The sequence below is a fragment of the Carex rostrata genome, chromosome 11, assembly GCF_964058835.1.
Source record: "Carex rostrata chromosome 11, lpCarRost1.2, whole genome shotgun sequence".
NCBI classification, from domain to species: domain Eukaryota; kingdom Viridiplantae; phylum Streptophyta; class Magnoliopsida; order Poales; family Cyperaceae; genus Carex; species Carex rostrata.
In genome coordinates this window covers 8,463,978-8,485,419 of record NC_135928.1, presented here as the reverse complement: position 1 = coordinate 8,485,419, position 21,442 = coordinate 8,463,978, and the positions used below count along the sequence as shown (strand labels likewise).

At 30.4% G+C, this 21,442-nt stretch overlaps 3 protein-coding genes across 3 annotated transcripts in view; all 3 read left to right on the top strand.

The window, feature by feature from the left end:
• The window catches only part of LOC144561398 (WPP domain associated protein), a 29,244-nt gene that overhangs the window by 3,711 nt on the left and 4,091 nt on the right, over positions 1-21,442 (top strand). The gene's annotated exons all lie outside the window — the stretch shown is intronic.
• LOC144561400 (uncharacterized) lies at positions 3,997-4,652 on the top strand. The gene is made up of 2 exons (XM_078310365.1): positions 3,997-4,470; positions 4,569-4,652. Exons 1-2 carry the CDS (start codon positions 3,997-3,999, stop codon positions 4,650-4,652), a joined length of 558 nt encoding a protein of 185 aa, XP_078166491.1.
• LOC144562279 (uncharacterized) lies at positions 17,165-18,236 on the top strand. Its single transcript, XM_078311475.1, has 2 exons — positions 17,165-17,830; positions 18,147-18,236. The coding sequence occupies exons 1-2, from the start codon at positions 17,180-17,182 to the stop codon at positions 18,234-18,236; spliced, it is 741 nt and encodes a 246-aa protein (XP_078167601.1). The 5' UTR covers positions 17,165-17,179.

Here is a 21,442-nt window from a genome sequence, read left to right as displayed (position 1 = left end):
AAATTTCATCAAACTTCACTATAACGAAATGAATGTGGTATTCTTCAATTTGAATGGTTTCGATCAACTGTCATACAACATATACTTATGGGTCTTTATTAACTCACACTACAAGAGTTCATGTTTTATGTTGATACTTGAAGAGTTCATCTAACTATTTTTACTAGTTTCTTATGCGTAAGAGGACAATGAGAACATAGTTTTCAAATGATTTTTAATAGAAAATAAAATAAAGTGGATAAATTTGCAAGTTTTTCAAATTTAGAAGGGTAAATATGATCTATGAATTTCAGAAAAAAATAACGTAATTTTTAAGAGGTAAATTTCTCTTTTTTAAATTTTCCTATTGATTTATTTCAATTTAAGAAAACAAGTTATACTTATCAACTCTCTTAATTATTTTATTCCTTCAAAAACTGTGAAATTTTGTATTTATCATCTAAATTTCTATAATTACATATTTACCATCTAAAAATCTAATAACTCACATATTTACTCAATTAATCAAAAAATGAGATTAATTAAGTTTAATATTATATAAAATAAAATAAAATTAATAAGTTATTTAGTCTCTTCTCCTTCTCTACCAATTTCTCTTCGGCACACATATTGTTTTTTCGGTTTTTTTTTACGTAACTTTCTCCTTCATGCTGAAACTCGGAGAGAATGATAACAGACTCGGAGATTAGTATTCCGCCTCCAACTTGATCGCCTTAAAACAAAGTAACCACTCCACTTTTTCCAAGAAAACAACTCGTATTGAAGTTGATGCTAATATCGCAACAAATTATCAAATTAGTTTGAGAATATGTGTATTGTTACTATGTTAGTTAAAAATATGGGTCTTTACCTAATGGGAACTCAAAGGGTGTAAGGAGAGAAAGAGATGAAACTAAGTTAATCCTTGATTAATTATTATTTTAAGAAGAGATGAGCTACGGTGAGTTGCGAAGTAAAACGACTATTTTACTTCACACTCATATTTTGCAATTTTAAAGTTCAAAACGTCGATCCGAACCGTTCATCTTGTTCTCCATATTAAAATGTGCTTGGAGACCAAATTTTATATTTTTTGGAATTTTTTTACTATTTATTAAGCCACTTTGAAAATTACCGATCTGGTGGTCCAGAAATTTTTACAATTTTTACTGTTCACCCGGATTTTCAGATTTTCAAAGTGGCTTAATAAATAGTAAAAAAAATTCCAAAAAATGTAAAATTTAGTTTCCAAGCATATTTCAATATGAAGATCACATCTAACGGTTCGGATCGATGTTTTGAACTTTGAAAATGAAGATATTGCGTGAAATAGAAACACATTTTACTTCGCAACTCACTGTAGCCCATCTCTTTTAAGAATATTAAATATAATTAATCTGAGTTTTAGATATATTTGATATATACTAAAGTTACTTAGTATCGTGCCCGTGCGTTGCAATGGAGACATAATATAAGAAAAAAAAATATTTTTATAAAAAAATATATCAATGAAAATAAAATTTTTCCAAAAATTAAGAGATATGTTAATAGAGAATTTATATGATTCTGTATTTTTAATTAACTTCAATTGTGATCTCTGATAATAATTTGATGATATAATGATTTTTTATTTTTAAGTACTAATGATATCAAATAATAGCTTGATGCGAATCTAATATCAAATATCGTACAACAATTCAATATCGACATATAATATGATATTAAAAAACATAAATAAAAGTGTTATCGTGTGCATATATAGAATATATATACACATATACATTATAAGAGAAATATATATACACACACGTTCCAATTTATATTCTTCTTTGTTTTCAATTTATATTCTTCTTCTTTGTTTCCAATTTAGAATATATATATATATAGACACACACACACACACACACACACACACACACACACGCACATTGATATATTATATATTGAAAATATATTCTAAATTGCCCACAACAATATTTATAGAAACAAAGAAAAAGAAATAAGAAAATAAAAAAAATTGATTTCCATTGTAATTCGTATAGAAACGAAGAAGGAAACAAAGAAATAAGAAAATGGAATGTAGAGTCCGCTCAATTGAAGAAAAGAAATATGAAAACAAAGAAATAAAGAAACAGAGAAATATATTGCTAAATTTCAGAGTCTGTTCAATTTTAATTGTAACGTATCGTGTGGCAGCACATGTGGTGAGTATGTTTTTTAACTAAATTTAGACTTCTATACATAAAACATATGCATTTAATCAAAAGAAGACAAATTATGTAATTGGAGGGCTGAGATTAAATTCGAAGTTTCATCTTTCAATAGTAGCTGTTGGCGGATCGGACAACCCAACGTGCTTAATAATGGAATGGAGATATTGAGTAAATATGTGAGTTATTAGATTTTTAAATGGTAAATACGTAATTATAGAAATTTGGATGATAAATATGTAATTTCAGTATTTTTTAGTGGTATATATGAAATTATCCCTACTATTTATCTTGTTTGGACAATTTTGTCTTTCTAGATATGTCATTCTTGTAGGTGTGAAAACGGAGCAGGTATGCCAAGCTAAGTTTTTTTCTTCTAAAAACAATTTTGTTAAAAGCATAGCTGATTATTCCATATTTATCAAACATTATGAAAACTCTATCACAATTATCCTTGTCTATGTAGATGACATTATTATCACTGGAAATGATAATGAAGAAATTAAAAGAGTTAAGCAATCCTTGAAAAATGAGTTTGATATCAAGGATCTTGGAACACTCTCTTGTTTTATTGGAATAAAAATAGCTCACTCAAGTAAAGAATTATTTTTATCTCAAAGAAAATATGTCATTGACTTGTTAAAAAAAATTGGTAAGTTAAGAGCAAAATCAGCCGGTACCCCAATGGAAACCAATATTATACTTGGACCAGTAGATGGTGAACCACTGCTTGACATAGGACAGTATCAGAGGTTGGTAAGAAAATTAATTTACCTTACGGTTACTAGACCTGATATTGCATTTGCAGTTAGTCTTGTAAGGTAATTTATGCATGCTCCACGTACTAGTCACTTGAGTGCCATTGATAGAATATTGAGATTTCTCAAAGGTACTCCAGGTCAAGGAATCTGGATGAAGAAAAACGGTATTAACAATGTGGTTGGATATTCTGATGCAGATTGGGCTGGAAGCTATGATAGAAAATCAACCACAGGATTTTGTACTTTTGTAGGTGAAAATCTAGTGACATGGAAAAGCAAAAAGCAGAATGTTGTGGCACGATCAAGCGCAGAGGCAGAATATCGAGCCATAGCATCCACAGCAAGCGAGCTTACTTAGATCAAACACTTCACGACATGAAGATAGAGTGCAAAGGAACTATGCAGATGTACTGTGACAATCAAGCAGCATGCGCGGCATATTACATCCAATCCCGTCTTTCATGAAAGAACGAAGATATAGAAGCTGATTGCCATTTCGTTCGAGACAAAGTGCAATTAATTAGGGGAAATTGAAACTCGACAAACCAACATTCGACAAACCAACATTCGAAAATATACTTAGCAAGTTGGGCTCAATCAATTTATTCGAGTCCAACTTGAGAGGGAGTGTTGAGAAAAAATAATATCATGCCTCAGAATATTATTCATCACATGACTAACTTAGGCAACAAATCAAGTAGCCTCAAATTGATAGTTGTCAAGCTATAATTAGCACCTACCTGGATTTATGTAATCAGGCAATAATTAGCTAGGATGTAATTAGGAAATATATCCTGCCAATGTAAATTAGGAAGTAGCCAAACAGCTAGTAGAGATACTCATGTAATTTAGGCTATATATACCCATGTACAGGCCATGTAAAAATCAGAAGAAAAAAAATAACAAGAACAATTGTTCATCATTTCTCTACTCATTAAATTCCACAGTAAGCATTAATTAGTACCTCCTTAATAATATATAAATATACATCTTATATGCAAAGTCCTTGCTACAAATTAACCATACTCAAAATACAAGGAGAAGAGATGGAGAACGCCGGTAACGAATTGACGCTAAAGCTTCTGATTGATAAAAAATCTGACAAGGTGTTGTTCGGCGAAGCGAGCAAAGATGTGGTAGATTTCATTTTCAGTCTCTTAGCTCTCCCCCTTGGTGCCGTTACCAAGCTCCTTACAAAAGATAGGAGGCTCTACCTTTGTTCCGGTACAATCTACCGTTGCGCTTATGTCAGTGAGGTGAAAGGGACACTTTGTCCCTATTGTGACACAGGATTGAATACGGAGGTAACATTTGTGGATGCAAAGTCTGATGCCAGCAGTGTGGTAGAAGTTGGTAATGGTGGAAAAGTGTATGTAAAGGGAGTGGTGACTTTCTCTGTGATGGATGACCTTACAGTGGTCCCCATGTCAACTATATCGAGTATCACTCTTCTGAACAAGTTTCAGATCAAAGATTTGGGATCTCTCCAGGAGAAAACCGTCAGTATTGGCTTTCAAGAGGTAAAATTAGTTATATGCAGATTATATATCTCTATATATATTTCTTTGTATCTTTTTTATAAATCATAATGAATTTTGGCCTTGTCCATGGAAATTAGGGATTAAAGCTTGTGATGGCTTCTCTTGAAACAAAGACTGTCCTTACGGATGTTTTCCTGAAGAAAAATCATGCATCGATCTAATAATGCATAGCCAGCGTTGAAGTTATATATGTCTGGAGCTTTTTATGGTTTTTATTATTATTTTGTTATGCTGATTAGAATCTGGTAACATTTTGTGTGGTACATTAGAAACTATTGTTATGAAGTGGCTCAAGTTGTAAAGAGCTTGCTGTGTTTTACATGCAAGCTTTAAGTAGTTTCTCTAGTTAATTATTATAATATTCCAGGTATAAAAATTCTTGTTTGATTTTTTATGAGACAGTATCCGGCAAAAAGTATCCATTTGTTGTTCAAAGTTTTATTGTGCTAGACGCATCTTGAGCAATTTTTTTTATAAACCATAATTAAAAAAAAAATTATGAAATCAACATGATTATTATTTTTTTTTATAAAAACCATAATGGCTCGGACCGAGGTATTTTCACAATTTTTCAATCTCATTTTTTTCGAAATCTGTGAAAATGGCTCGGACCGAAATGGCATCTCAATTTTTATGGTTTTTATAAAAACCAAAGCAATCAAGTTAGTTTGATAAAATCTTTTTTTTTATGGTTTCTAAAAAAAATTTCATCTTGAGTGGCGGAACAAATTCACAATCTGTTTGTTGTGCTTCACAGCTCTATATCTCTGATAATTATCGTATAATTAATATCTGCCCCGCTTGTATTTACACATTCTTCACACAGCTCTCTCTGAACTTTTTGCCTATCCTAATTTTTAAGAATTTTAACAATAATATTTTTAATTTGAGCAAGGTTAAAATGTAACATTGGTTTTATGCTTCAATGATGTTCTACATTCTTATCTTCATTTTTAAAGTTCGAATAATCAATTCGACTCAACATGATCGTCATACCTAATTGTGCTTGGGATCAAATTTTATATTTTTTAATTTTGTTTACTATTTTTTAAGATAGGTACAAAATCACTATTTTTGATGGTCCAGAATCATATGAAAACAGTGATTTTGCACCAATATAAATTAATAGTAAAAAAATTCAATAAATATCAAATTTTGTCTCCAAACAGATTTTAATAGTCAGATCATGTTGAGCAGTTTGGATAGACTGTTATAAAAACGAAAATAAGATTGCGTAGCATGATTGAAACAGAAAACCATTGATGCATTTTTAATACTACTCTTCTAATTTGAAAGATTTAACAACTCTATTTGTACATTTGCATTTACAAGTTATATTGAACTTGTGTGTTGACTGTCGAAAAAATAATGAAAAAAGTTAAAATTGAAGACATGCATTCCGACCTATGGGTTCAACTTGTCGCTTCATTCTATACTTTAGAAAATTCCTTTTAAACATTTTTTTATTGAGCAACTTCTTTTCTTTTTTTAATTTTTTTTCAAAAGCACGCATAGGAAGATAGGTTTTTTTTTTTTAAGGTTAAAAGCAATGGCTTGCTAACAATTGTATTAATTTTTTTTTAAAAAGTTGCTTATGTACAAGATTTCCTGGTATAATTTACTCAGAACCGAATTCACATCTTCTCCATTACCTGATAAAGGAATCTTTTAAAATTAGTAGATTTGGACCGTTCTTTTTAATTTGGCACAAATCTCAAAGCCCAATAATACTGCCCACTATGCTAGCCCGAATCCCAAACAAACAGAGATTTAATCTCAAACCGTAAAATGAGAATAATCCTCTACAATATGATATTGGAGGATACGAATCCCTCAGAAGCAGGGCAAGCCCTAAGATAATTGATGCATCATAACGGTCTTATAATGACCTTATTCTACAACAAATCAAACGAACGCCTTCAGCCTTCCTCTCCATTTCTGTTACCCTGGAACCCACTGTCAGTGAGAGAGCGCTTCATTTAAAATGGATCACGGCTTAATGTGCTGGGTCCGCTGTCAGAATTTTTTGTATAAACCATAAATAATTAAATGAATTTTACGGAACCAACATGATTGTTTTTTTTTTTTGAAAAACCATAAGTACCGAACGGACCGTTCGGTCTCACAATTCCCTTTTCCCTATACCGTTCGGTCTCAACTTTTTTTTAAAAAAAAAAGAAGCTTTTTTCACCCTTTTTCACATCCTGTTTCACAGAATTTCACAGAAGATCAAATTTTTCACTCTTTTTCACAGAATTTCACAGAAGATCAAACTTTTTTACAGAAGATCAAACAAAGCCCCAGACCGAAGGAGACCAGACCATTCATCCGGTCTCATTTTTTTTTTACCCAAGACCGGACCGTTCATTCGGTCTTAATTTTTCAATTTGTAATTAGGAAAACTAACGCAATTGGAAAATTTAAGGATTTGAAAACATTGAAGTATACACGGAATTTTTCCAAAAATAAATAAATAAATAAGTGAGAATTTCTCCTCTCGTAAAAAGTGACCATTCCAAAAATAAATAAATAAATAAATAAGTGAGAATTTCTCCTCTCGTAAAAAGTGACCATCATATGTCATATGTATAATTGGCTGTTGTCCTTCGTATAGGTGACAAAATAAAATTATTGCATAAAAAAATATCATGAATCATTTTTATTTTTATTTTAGATGAAAATATTTATTAAACAAATATAAATAAATAGTTAAAGAATATACAAAGATGAGTCATTTTCTTCATTATTTATGACGTGGATGGATAGATGAAAAGATGTATTAAACAAATATAATGTGCAAAGTTAAGAATAAAGAAGAATGGGCCATTAATTTTCTTCATATATATATTTGTTATGTGGATGCATGGTAAGTTACTTAGATGCAAAGATTTATTAAACAAATATAAAGTCCAAAGTTAACAACATACAAGGATGGGTCATGCATTTGATTTCTTGATTTGTGGATACATGAAAAGATTTATAAAAAAAAATACAAAGTTAATAATAAATTAATAAGAGTGAGTCTATGGTACTATGCATATTACGATTTGGCACTGTACTACGGCTCTATATTTGAGTTTTCAAATCTTAACGGTCGATCCGAACTGTTCATCTTGTTCTCCATATTAATATGTGTTTTGGATACCAAATTTTATATTTTTTGAAATTTTTTTACTATTTTTTTAGATTTATTGAAAATCACTGTTTTTGGATGGTCCAGAATTTTCAGATCAAGTGATTTTCTAAATATCTAAAAAAATAGTAAAAAAATTTCAAAAAATGTAAAATTTGGTCTCCAAACACATATTAATATGGAGAACAAGATGAACGGTTCGGATCGACCGTTAGAATTTGAAAACTCAAATATAAAGCCGTAGCATGGTAACAACCCGTGATATGCATAGTACCATAGACTCACTCAATTAATAATATACAAGATGCATGAATCATTTTCTTTATTTGTTATATATGTGGATTGTTAGTGGCAAATATTGGCAGGAATGACACAAATTGAAATATATAACATTCTTTGTTTAATAAGGAGAAGGGAGCCATGTTTAGGGTTTAGGGGGGAAAAAAAGAGGGGGGGGGGGGGGGGGGGGGGGGGAGACTGAACGGTCCGTCAGGTCTGGAGAAATAAAATGTGGAGACCGGATGGTCCGTCCAGTCTGGAGAAAAAATGGTTTGGATGGGATCTTCTGTGGCAGAAATTGTGCAGTAATCATGAAAAATTGAAAAAAAAAAAAAAGTTGAGACCGAACGGTCCGTTCGGTCTGAAGAAAAGGGAATTGTGAGACCGAACGGTCCGTTCGGTACTTATGGTTTTTTTTAAAAAAAAAAAATCATGTTGTTCCGTAAAATTCATTTAATTATTTATGGTTTATAAAAAAAATTCCCGCTGTCACTATCTGTCATTTGAGTCTCGGTCAGCCCGTCTTCTCTCCTTCTTCACCCTGTTTATGTCAATTCCGCCTCCAATGGTCAGCCCCAAATCAACTGGATAAATAAGAGGTTATGCATACCCATCTCTTAATTATTTTATTCCCATCATTGTAATATATATTTTCTTTGGACAAATTCGTCATTCTATTTCGTCAATATATAATAACCCATTCTTAACGCCATTGTAGTCGTTACAATATTGACCGTCTCCATAACAAATTCCTCGTTATTGTTTCCATTATTTTTTTTTAAATGCAAACCGTACTAAATTCACATAATTTTGTATGTAGTTTGAATATGATATTTGATCAAGTATCCTTTTTTTTTTTTTTATTCTTTACAATTTAATCAACCTGACATTAACGGTCGGTACTGATGCCTCCGAAAGGATATTTTTGTCATTGGACGTTGTCAAATATGGTTCAACTAGTTTTATTAATAATTTTTTGGCAGGAGAACAATTTGTATTTGAAGAAGGAAGTGCTCGGCGAGGGAACTTATTGAGTGGTGTTAGAGCCGACCAATAGTCTGGTTTGATTTATCTTCTAGATGTTTGAGGAAATGCCTCATTGAATTAGTTTCGTGAAATTTCACTATGACCTTTTCTTTTGCTGCTCACAGTCTAGTTTCTTCTGATTGGTACATAGACACTCAATATGTTTTGAAAATATCTCAATTCGCTCAAAATTTTAGTAACAGGGCTTGCACCACTCTAAAATTGTTCGTACCTTCTTACTATTGGCAAAATACTAGGTGCTATAATTCTAAGTCAAAATTTCTTATCTATTTAATAACTTGTGATATCAGTAAAATTTCGATGCTTGAAATGATTAACAAGTATAAATCTTAATTGAACCCTTCCACAAAAGTTACTTTCATTTTAATTGCTGTTATCATTTTAATTGTTGTTATCGTCAAGTAATTTTGAAAAAAAGGAACTACTTTTCAGGTTAAGTACAACATTTGATGAAGCAAAGATGTATCCAATTCCTGCACTTCTCTATATGGCGAAAAATTTATTACATGAGGTAACTCAATTGAAAGTATCAATAGGTTTAATTGCTTTGTACATGAAGTTTATACGCTTTATTTAGCTGATCGTTAGATTTAAATGTTTTATTCTTTTTTTTTGAATGCTGGATCATTGAGGTTTGAAAGTTATATCTCGCTCTAAATAAATTGCATGTTTATTATCATTATTTTCAAAATGAAATCTTTTATATGATGTGATGGCTGATATAAATATATTTCAAGGGGATGTTTCTCATGATAATAATGAAGATCCTGATACAATTGAAATAAGTTAGAGGAAAGAAGAGCCTCGCAAATTTGCATCAAGAAAAACTATAATGGTGAAAGAAATCAAAACCGGCTGCACATAAAGTATGATCAGTTTCTTTAATTATTCTTAGTGTTGTTGTGCTAGTCAGGACCAGTATCTATATTATGTCACTCTAAATAAATTGCATGTTTATTATTTAGTTTATTGTTATGTTTAAATGCTTGATACATGAGGTTTATACCCTTTATTAGAGAATTTTGTTTGCCGTGCGGTTCTGAAATTATTAAGATGATCTACACACAAATTATTAAGAAGTCATAATTACTGGTAAAAATTTCTAATATGAAATGGAGATCAGTATGCATTCTGTAGCCACACTGGTTGTAATCTTAATGTGGTTTTGTTCTTAATTTTGAATGTGAAATGAAAATGACATATGCTAGTTAATTATATTTATTGGGTTTTCTTACATGTCTGTGTTTTGTTGTCCCTATTCCAGGACAATTATGACTCACACGAGGAAGTTAATTTGCAAACAAGCAAATATATTTAATTAATTTAGACTCATTCATAGGCTAATGTGATGGAAAGGTGTACTTTGACAAATTTTCTCTCCTTCCCATGAACTTATCTTTTTGAGTGAGTCTATGGTACTATGCATATCACGGGTTGTTACCGTGCTACGGCTCTATATTCGAGTTTTCAGATCCTAACAGTTGATCCAAACCGTTCATCTTGTTCTCTATATTAATATGTGTTTGGAGACCAAATTTTACATTTTTTGAAAACCTTTTACTATTTTTTTAGATATTTAGAAATCACTTGATCTGAAAATTCTGGACCATCCAAAAACAGTGATTTTCAATAAATCTAAAAAAATAGTAAAAAAAATTCAACAAATGTAAAATTTGGTCTCCAAACACATATTAATATGGAGAACAAGATGAACGGTTCAGATCGACCGTTAGGATTTGAAAACTCGAATATAGAGCCGTAGCACAATAACAAATCGTAATATGCATAGTACGATAGACTCACTCTATCTTTTTCTAAACAAAATTAAACTAGTTTAAGCCAAGTTATTTTGATCTTCCTTTTGACATCGCATGATTGGTTGATGAAATGACTAGGTTGAATTCTTGTGAAAACCTAGGGCAATTTAGTCTTCTCTTGTCTGGCTTAGTCAGGCTTTAATCATTTGGTGCAAACCGTCAATAACTTGAAAAATATTGTAGTTACTGCTTGAGAAATAGCAAGTGTTATTTGCAAATAAGATAAAGATTATTCTAAATTTTAGTAGAAGTATATCGTTGTACATGACCAGCCTCTAAAATTTTTTGTGCTTCTATTGACAGATGATTGAGGCCAAGTTGAAAAACATGCTTGACCATTGAAAAATCGTAATGAGAAAAAAAATCATTTATGGCATACTTGATGACTTTGTCACAAAGCAACTACCAAACAATGTGATATGGCTTCTATGGCATAAGGATCAATCTCCTCTATCATTTGAATTGTGAACTGTGGCTTATCGGGCTCGGTTCTGATTTGTGTATATGTGGTTAAGCCCGATACGTGGTGAACTATATATAGTAGTGAGTTTTGGAGTTTCTGGTAAACTGGCATATTAAATTAATTTGATGGATGATGGAGGGAGCCCGATACGTATTGAGGCTAACTGATAGTGAAACAAGCAAAAAATTTACTGCAACATTAGAAAAAGACTGTAATATAAGAAGATTATTGTAAAATGTTAGATATCTCCTTGTAATATCAGTTTGAATTGCTCAGTCTCTCTCTCTCTCTCTCTCTCCCACTGACTACATGGTTGTTAGCAGGATCAGACTCTCTTGGGGAATCTGACGGGTTATTAGCTCTTAATCTTTTCCTATTACAGATCTGTCATTCATTAAATATTTGGTAGTACATCCAATACTGAATCCAAGCTTATTTCAGAGCTTCTATATTCCAAGTAGATTTCAAGTTAATATCAGAAGTACCTAATATTCAGATCCAGAAAAATCTCATCAGATGCATCCTTTTATGAATAATTGTACTAGTCCTCACCATCTGATCAGCTGGTTGCTACTGTTTCCTTCGGCCAGGTTCTTATTCTTTTAACAAGTAGCTCTTGAGATGTATTGATGTCATTTTATTTTTTCTTGGGTGATGTAAACTAGGCAGCTGAATGATTCACGGAACATAGTAAAAAATTATTTCAAGGGTTTGTTATTTACATTGGAGTAATTATGAAATTTCTATTACTTTAATTTTTTTTTACAAAGGGAAGTTGTACTAAACATAAAAAATATATATTGTTTGGTCAATTATGTTTAATTTTGTGCTCAAAAGTTTTAAACTTAAAAAAGAAATTTACTGCTAAAGTTATCGTAGAACAAATCTTGTACAACATTTAGAAGAATTTTGTTCTCTTTCCTATGATAGTTCCTTCTAGGGCTGCTAATGATTAAGATTCGGCTCAAACTCGACTCGGCTCGTCAATTGTAGTCCAATGATTCGGCTCTTAACTCGGCTCATTTTTGAAAGAAAAAGCTCAGTTCGACTCGGCTTACGAACTCGCGAGCCGACTCATATTTTTAATACATGTATATCTTCATTTGCTATGAGGCTTACCTTCATGCTCATGTTTAATTAATTTACATGTAGAGACAAATTTTTTCAAATTTGTAATACATGTATATCTTCATTTGTCATGAGGCCTACCTTCAAATTTTTTCAGATTTCAAATTTTTTTCATATTTCAAAATTTTCATATTTCAAAATTTTTCATATTTCAAATTTTTTTCAGATTTCAAATTTTTTTCATATTTCAAATTTTTCAGATTTCAAATTTTTTCAGATTTCAATTTTTTCAGATTTCAAAATTTTTCAGATTTCAAATTTTTTTAAATTTCAAATTTTTTCAGATTTCAAATTTTTCAGATTTCAAATTTTTTTCAGATTTCAAAATTTTCAGATTTCAAAATTTTTCAGATTTCAAATTTTTTTTCATATTTCAAATTTTTCAAATTTTTCAAATTTTTTCATATTTCAAATTTTTTCATATTTCAAATTTTTTCAGATTTCAATTTTTTCAGATTTCAAAATTTTTCAGATTTCAAATTTTTTTTCAGATTTCAAATTTCAAATTTTTTCAGATTTCAAATTTTTCAGATTTCAAATTTTTTTCTGATTTCAAAATTTTCAGATTTCAAAATTTTTCAGATTTCAATTTTTTTTCAGATTTCAAATTTTTTCAGATTTCAAAATTTTCAGATTTCAAAATTTTCAGATTTCAAATTTTTTCAGATTTCAAATTTTTCAGATTTCAAATTTTTTCAGATTTCAAATTTTTTTAGATTTGAAATTTTTCAGATTTGAAATTTTTTTCAGATTTCAAATTTTTCATATTTCAAATTTTTTTCAGATTTCAAATTTCAAATTTTTTCTTTTTCAAATTTCAAAGTTTTCAACATGTAATATGAGCCGGCATTTTGAAATTATTTTAAAAATATGATATTTTTTTCAAATTTCTTTAGATCATTTCTTTAAAAAATAATCAAAGTTTTTCAACATGTAATTTAAAGTCACAATAATATCTCTATCCCACTTCAATCATTTCTTTAAAATAATTAAATGATCATTTTTTGAACATGTAATATGAGCCGACTCGCGAGCTCGCGAGTCGAGCCAAGCCAAACTTTTTTCTTTCAAAAGTGAGCCGAGTCAAGTTAGGGCATTTTTTAGTTTCAAGTCCGATTCATTATGAAATATTGAATCGCTCAACTCATTGATTCGCGAGCCGGCTCGACTCATTAGCAGCCCTAGTTCCTTCATTTGCTTCTCTTTGTTGAGGTAATTCACCTTTTCTAATTATTATTTTTTTTACTTTTATTAAAAATCGGAGACAAGTAACTTGATAAGATAACTGATTTTAATTTATTTTCAGTCAACTGGCACTATTATTGTCATACAAATTAAGATTCTGTGTCACATTTGTACCGCCTTTTTGTATTTAGACGTGGGATTGGCTAGCAGGTACAGTACATTAGTTTGAGATAAACATACAATTTATCAATTAAATAGTTTTTTTTAACAAATATCACATCATCTTTAGTTTTTATATCTGTAAAAATATGCATCTTATGTGTTTTAGGGAATAGCCATCATGCTGGATGGCCTATTTGGAACTACAAATGGATCTGCAGCATCTGTGTAAAGATCTCTGTTACCATATAAAAAGATCATATTCTTAGTTGGTTGTTAGGTTTAAATGCTTGATACATGAGAATTATACGTTTTATTCTAGAGATGTGAAGTGTTATTTTATCTTGAAGTTTGTATGTGTGAATGTGGCATGTTAGTTAACCATTGTAAATAGTGGATGTTTCTATTGACTTGTTGAAGTTTGTTTGATATACTTGTCTAGATATAATTTTGTATTGTTTTAATGCTTCATATTAGTATTTTAAATGGTTGCAAACACTTTAGAATAGGCGTCAGATACGTCAGTTGAAAAAAGTGTCAGCTTTAGTTTTTTTTTTTATATAAATTAGGTTTGAGATTTGAACGTTTGAACGTAATAATTCAATTTATGATTGTATCAGTCAAGCTTTTAATTTGCCAAATTTTTTTAGCACGATAATTCATCTTTTTCTAGCTTCAATGATTGAACTAATAGTTGTGGCAATTATTGTGTTTCGCGCTTTATTTTTATTTTTGAGAAGCATGTAACCTATAAGACCTTATTTCTATTTAATCAATATGCCACATGTTTTCAATCCAAAAAAAAAAATTGGGATGCTTATTTCCAAATTTGAGGTTTAAATGGTTGCAAACAGAGATCTAATGGCTTCATAATAGGCGTCAAAAGTGTCAGTTGGAAGAAGTGCCAGCTAAAAAAATATAAAAAATTATAATTAGATTTGAGGTTTACACGCTTGAACATAGTAATTTAAATGGTATATATAAAATGATTAAATGATTGAGAAGCTGTATTCCAAGAGGCGTACTGACTTTGTAGAAGGTTGTCATGGTCAAAAATGTCAGCTTTAAAAAAAATAAAAATAAAAACTTAGATTTGATATTTAAATGCTTAAATATAGTAGTTTAAATGGTACACATCAGATGTTTAAATGATTGAGAAGTTGAAAATCTTGAGAATTTAAAGTACTCCTGGATTTTATTTAAAAAACAACAACAACTTAAAAATAACTCTAAAGTATTTCTTCATGGATCTCATTTGAAAGACAAAATCGAGTAGTAAATGTTTGTATTTTTAGATTTGCAAAATTTATCACGGGTCATCAGAAAAATAGACGAGAATGATCAAAGGAAAAAAATAAATAAATAAGAGTGGGTGAAATGAATATTTCTTTTTTTGACTTGAAGACAAAATTAGTTAAAAGTTAAAACTATCCAGATTTAGAATTTTAAATGCTTATAGATAAAGTTTTAAAAACTTGTGAGTAGCATTATAAAGGGTTATAAACAGGACTTTAAATGCTTGGATATTAATGCTGAAAATAAAAGTTAGATATTGAATACTTGGGGACTGGTTCAAATATTTTGTTTGGAGTACAATTATCAGGCTCCTATATATACACACATCATTCATAGTTATTGCCTATTCCCATTTTTTTTATTTTTTTAATAATAATATTTACAATTTTAAAAAATCGACAACTCTATATTTATTTTTTGAACATATGTATTAAAAAATATACCAAATTTTTGTGTACGCTTCGTTTCCGATTTGTCCAAATTAATTTCTGTATAGAGAAGTGTAAGGTCGCATTGGAACAATTAATTATCACACTAAATTTCTGTATTAAAAAAATATTAATTATTTCTGTATGGAGAAGTGTAAGGATTAATTTCCAATTTATATCCGAATTCACAAGTGTTTATTATATATATCTAGTATGTAAAATGTTTTCAACTTTTTCTATATGAACACAAAAACTTTAAATTAACTACTTTACAGAATAAGTAAAACTATAAGATTAAAGTTTTTATTTCTATTAATATAAGATATAAATAATTTTATCATTCAATATAAATATTTTTTAAAAATATAACTACATCTAAAATTAGGGCTGAAAACGGACAGATACGGAGCGGATAGTGGTAAAATCATATCTATATTTTTTTTAATTTTCAGATACGAATAAGGAGCGGATATCAGACATATCAGACGGATACGGATACAGATCCGGATTAGATCGGATATTTATTAAAATAATATAAACAAATATATATTAAAAACTATTAAAGTTCATAATATTTATCTGAATAACATAAATTTTTCATAATATATATTAAAATATATGGTATATATCTACTATTTGGATACAAATATTTAAAATGTAAAACCATGTCAACATTCTTATCCACAAGGATATTCGGATATAAAATATCCACATCTAAGTTTTTAAATATGGATCGAATATTATCCATACCGTTTTCACCCCTACCTGAAATACAATAATGAATGCAAATAAATATTGTATGCCTTATCCGTAAACAGCTCTCATTCTTCAAAATTGAATTTCTGTTTTTTCACTTGGATATATTAATTGTATGTCTTGTCCGCAAGCGGTTCGCATGAACCTTCTATAAATCCTGCATCGTGCAATAAATAATTTTGTATGTAAGTACACTATAAATAGGTATATATCACGCATTTTCATTGACATCGTATCAATATATAGCTAATTAACCCTTGTTCAACTGTACAGCATTAATTGCATATTGATAATGCAGACGAGGATCTCAATCTATCTGATATTTCAAAGGTTGTCAATTAATGAAAGTGCAGCAGTGTCGGGCAGTTGTCTCCGGTCTCAAACGCTTGGGTTTCCGATTTCTCCAAATTAGTTTCTGTAAGGAGAACTGTAAGAATTCGTATCCTCTGAGATATCTCAAACTTTGCGTGACTTTATGGAAAATCCCAACCGTTTAAATACGTTCGGCACGAATCTCAAAGCACACATAATACTGAGGTCACGCAAAAGTTGAGATATCTCAGAGGATACGCACTCGAACTGTAAGAGGTCGCATTGGAACTCAATGGAATTGGATTTTGTCCAAAGGGCTTTGGACATAATCTCATCCAAACCGGACCTTACCGTTTGATTTGCTTTAAGATTCGTACCATTATATTTAAAACTTAATAACTTTAAATGACTCTGTAAATCTAAACCATCAATGTAAATTTTAATACAGATCGGACGGTTTACAATTGATTTTGGATGAGATTTTGTCCAAAGCCCTTTGGACAAAAACTCTACCCGGAACTCAATAGACATCTGGTATCTTCGCGCTAACCTAGAGTACGTAAGCATTAATTATTACCTCCTTGCTAGTGTATAAATACACATCTTATATGCAAATTCCTTCAATCCTTCCTACAATTAACCATATACCCAAAATATAAACAAGGAGAATTATAAGCATTAGGAGATGGAGAACACAGGTAAAGAATTGACGCTAAAGCTTCTAATTGATAAAAAATCTGACAAGGTGTTGTTCGGCGAAGCGAACAAAGATGTGGTAGATTTCATATTCAGTCTCTTAGCTCTCCCTCTTGGTGCCATTGCCAAGCTCTTAAAAAAGGATGCCATGGTAGGATCCATTGGACAAGTCTACCATAGTTTGGGTATGCTTAATGAGACCTACATCCTCTCTAAAGAGAAGATATCTTCCCTTGTCAACCCCACCCTTGCATCCACCTCCAATACAAAATCCAATTTTCTCCTATCTCAATCAACCCATCAGGATACAAAAGATAGGAGGCTCTACGTTTGTTACAATCCAAACTATAGCTCTAGGAGTTGTCGTTATGTTAGTGAGGATCCAGGGGTATCTTGTCCCAATGGCCATGGATTGATAAATACGGTGGCAATGTTTGTTCCAAAGTCTGATGTCAGTAGTGCGGTAGCAGTCGGTAGTGACGGAAACGGGTATGTAAAGGGGGTGGTGACATACACTGTGATGGATGATCTAACAGTGGTGCCCATGTCCACTATATCCAGTATCACTCTTCTTAACAAGTTTCAGATCAAAGATTTGGGATCCCTCGAGGAGAAAATGGTCAATATTGGCTTTGAAGAGGTATGTAAGATGTTCATTGCTCTTAAACTCCTCTGTGTGATTGTGTATTGTTATTTTTGATGTTTGTGTATTGGGTATTTTGAGGCTATTATAACTTTTTCTTTTGTAATCTATGCATGAAACTGTACTATGTTTTGGTTAATAATTGATAATATTATGAAAATAATAATGTATCATGTATTTTAATAACCTTATTTTTAAATTAAAATGAGGTACAGGGATCACTTGATGAGGTACATGATACATCATTACTTTCTATACCTTCAGATCATTTTTATAATTCATGATTATTTTTGGCATTGTTTTTTGAAATTAGGGACTGAAGCTTCTGAAGGCTTCGCTTGAAACAAAAGCTGTACTTACCAATGTTTTCCTGAAGAAAAATCGCGCATCTAATTATGCATAGCCAGGTTTGAAGTTCTGTTTGGAAGGGGCAAATGAGGAGTCTATTCGACATGTCGGAGTCTAGTTTCTACCTTTCTGCTGGTTCAAGTTTCAAGTCGTTTGGAGTTCCCTATAATAAGTTATTGCAGTTTTAGTAACCAAGGATCAGAATTAAGAGATGTTGTTTAGAATTCTGTTTTTCATTTATTTTATGTACAAATTTTAAGAGTTTACTTTAATGGTAAGAGTCTATAAATTGAGTTGTGTCGTGTGAAGAATGTAAGAGAAGAACATTTGTTTAAGAGTTAATAGAAAGATAATTGTGTTCTTATTTTCTCTTCCTCCAAAAGCACTATGTTTTTATCAAAAATTGTATAACAGAGAACACAAACATAATGACTTCTCTTTGTTTTGTTAATTCAGAATAGAATTAGTATATTTTATGTCTGGACAAATTATTCGGAGTGAACTCTGAGATTCTATTCGAATAAAGTTCTCACTAATGAAGTACAAAGCTTATGCTTGGCTGAAGATTCCCACTAATAAAGTACTTTATTCAAGATGTAGTTTTTATTCCATTTAAATATAATGTGGGAAATAGAAAATGTTATTAAGGAAATATGTATCGGTTAGGAAAAATGCATTTAAGGCATATATGGTAGATTAGCAATCATATTTAATTATATATATGAGAATGTGTTAATTGTTCAGAAAATAAAATATACGAAAGTATGTACTCTGTACTTATATTCTAACTAATAAAGCTATCTAATGCCAAGCAAGTAAGATAAAAGGAAGCTTAGAACTATGAAACTCAAGTTGAACCAAATTTGAAAATTGTCTGTATAAAACTTCAAATCATTATGTACGTACATTTCAAGAAGAAATGTCTGTAATATATAGGGCCATGAAACATAGGAACTACCTCCCAGGGGCGGAACTAGAAAATTAAGATTGGAGTTCGGGAGGGGGGGGGGGGTAAATAAATTATTGTAGTGTAATTTTGTTTTATAGGGGGCTAATACGTATAAGTACTGGTATAAATTATTAAATATGAAGGACTAAAGTGCTAATTTCTAATTTATGGGGGTGGCTAAGCTACCCTTTAACTATACTGTGTTCCGCCACTGCTACCTCCAATCTTCCCCTTTCCTTTTTAAGTGTCCGAACAATTTCTACCCGATTAAGTTTTCAATCAATTGTTATGAAGTGAAGCTTTGTAATGTTAGGCAAATTTAGTATAATTTTAGTGAAAGAGAAAGCACTCCACGGTGAAAATAAGAACTTTTACGTTGGAGTTTTCCAAAAAAAAAAAAACAAGTTGTGGTGTGGTCAAACAGGCATGTGACGAGTACTGATATGTTTAGTCTTACTCTCATTAATAAGTTAGTGTGAGCTATGTTTACTCAATGTATAAAGACAATAAATATAGTTAGTATATTGATGTTTTGAAATGTGTTTTAAGTCTTCAGAAATTTATTTAGTGTGTTTTGAGAATAGAAAATATAGTTAAATGTGTTTTTGTGACTCCCATGTTTGCATTCAATTTAAATGGATCAAAAGTACATCTTAATTGAATAAAGGTGAACTCCATTACCGGTACTTTATTAATGGGAATCTTCATGCAAATATTTTCAGGCCTTTAACCATTAGAAAGTAAAACTTTGACGCTCATTAGTTGTTGTCGGTTCTAATTATTCAAGAAATGTAATACTTTTTTGTGAAAAAGAGAAAAGTAATACTTGTTAAAACTTTTCCAGTTAGCAACTTTAAAAAAAAAATCACAGTTAACTTAGCATACAAGAATGGAAGATTATCTGCAAAAAAAGAAGTGACTATCCGCGAGGATATATTGACAGAAAGATAATTTTTCTATTAACGATGATAGTATCCACGAGAGTATACTGACAGTATCAGTCGCGGATACTGTCCCATTCTTAAACAACTTCAAACCCACTTCACTAATCTTAAATTAGATTAGGTTATAGTGATCTCTTGAGTGTTTCTCTTGAGTAGCTTAAACTTAGAGACTTCGTTCTCATCTCTAGTTGGCCGATTGATTTTCCGCTTGGATTGTAAGGGCTCAACAGTTCACAAGTTGTAATCCTTTCGTATTGGGTAATAGAAAGGCGCACCTAAAAAAGGTTGCGAAGCCCCGGAGACATAGACCTTTGTTTTGCGGAACTCCGTTAACATCACGCGTGTCAAATTTTTCTAAACTCATGCATCTGTTTACTTTTAATCGCATTTATTTTCAGTTTTTGTAGTGATTAACGGTGCATTTAGTATAACATTATTTTTTTGGGGGGGGGGGGGGGGGGGGGCATATACATGAAATTACCACTTAAAACAAGTGTATGAGTAGAAAGAAGTAGGAGTGTTCATTAGTTTAGTTCGGTTAAAATCAAAATAAAAAGTCAAACAAAAATTTTATTTCATTTTTAAAAATACAATTAAGCCCATCAAAATAAATTTATCAACTGAACTAAATCAAATAAATCAAACTAAAATTTCAATTTGTTCGGACCAAAATAAGAAGATTTAATCATAAAAATATAATATTTTTGTTAATTTTTTGATCTTTTTAAGATGAATTTAAAAAAATTGTCTGATTCAGTCTAACCAGTTTTAAACCGAATTAACCATTTAAACAATGTACATTATGTCGTAATATTTGAATTTTTTATATATGTTTAGTCTGGACAGGGAGACGAGTTTAAAGGTTTCTGTTATTTTTTATACATATATGCTTAGTGGGTATATGCAAATAATAACAAGTAGTATGCAATAATACTCTCAAGATTAACTTGTAAATATTGGTTGTAATTATTTTTCATTCTAATTGGGTCCAATATTTTAAAATAATTCGGTTCAATTATTTATCATTATAATTCATTGAATCCTTTTTTTTTTATCATTCTAATTAGTTTTTTTTTTTTTTCAAATCTATTGTTTTAAAATAACTATGTTTTAAAGATCAAAATAATTCATTTTTTTAAGCAATTCGGTTTATTTATTTTTTTTTAAGTAATTTTGATTTTAAAGTTTAAAATAATATGAAATAATACAAATTTGTAACGAAATAAATATTAAGATGAAATAATACAATTTTTTATCATATATATATTTTTATTGATTCAAAGTTATCCTCCTCCTTTATTTTTAAAATTTTGAAATTTTGAATTTTCTAAAAATTCCAGTCGGTTTCGTCTGGATTTGGTCTGGTCT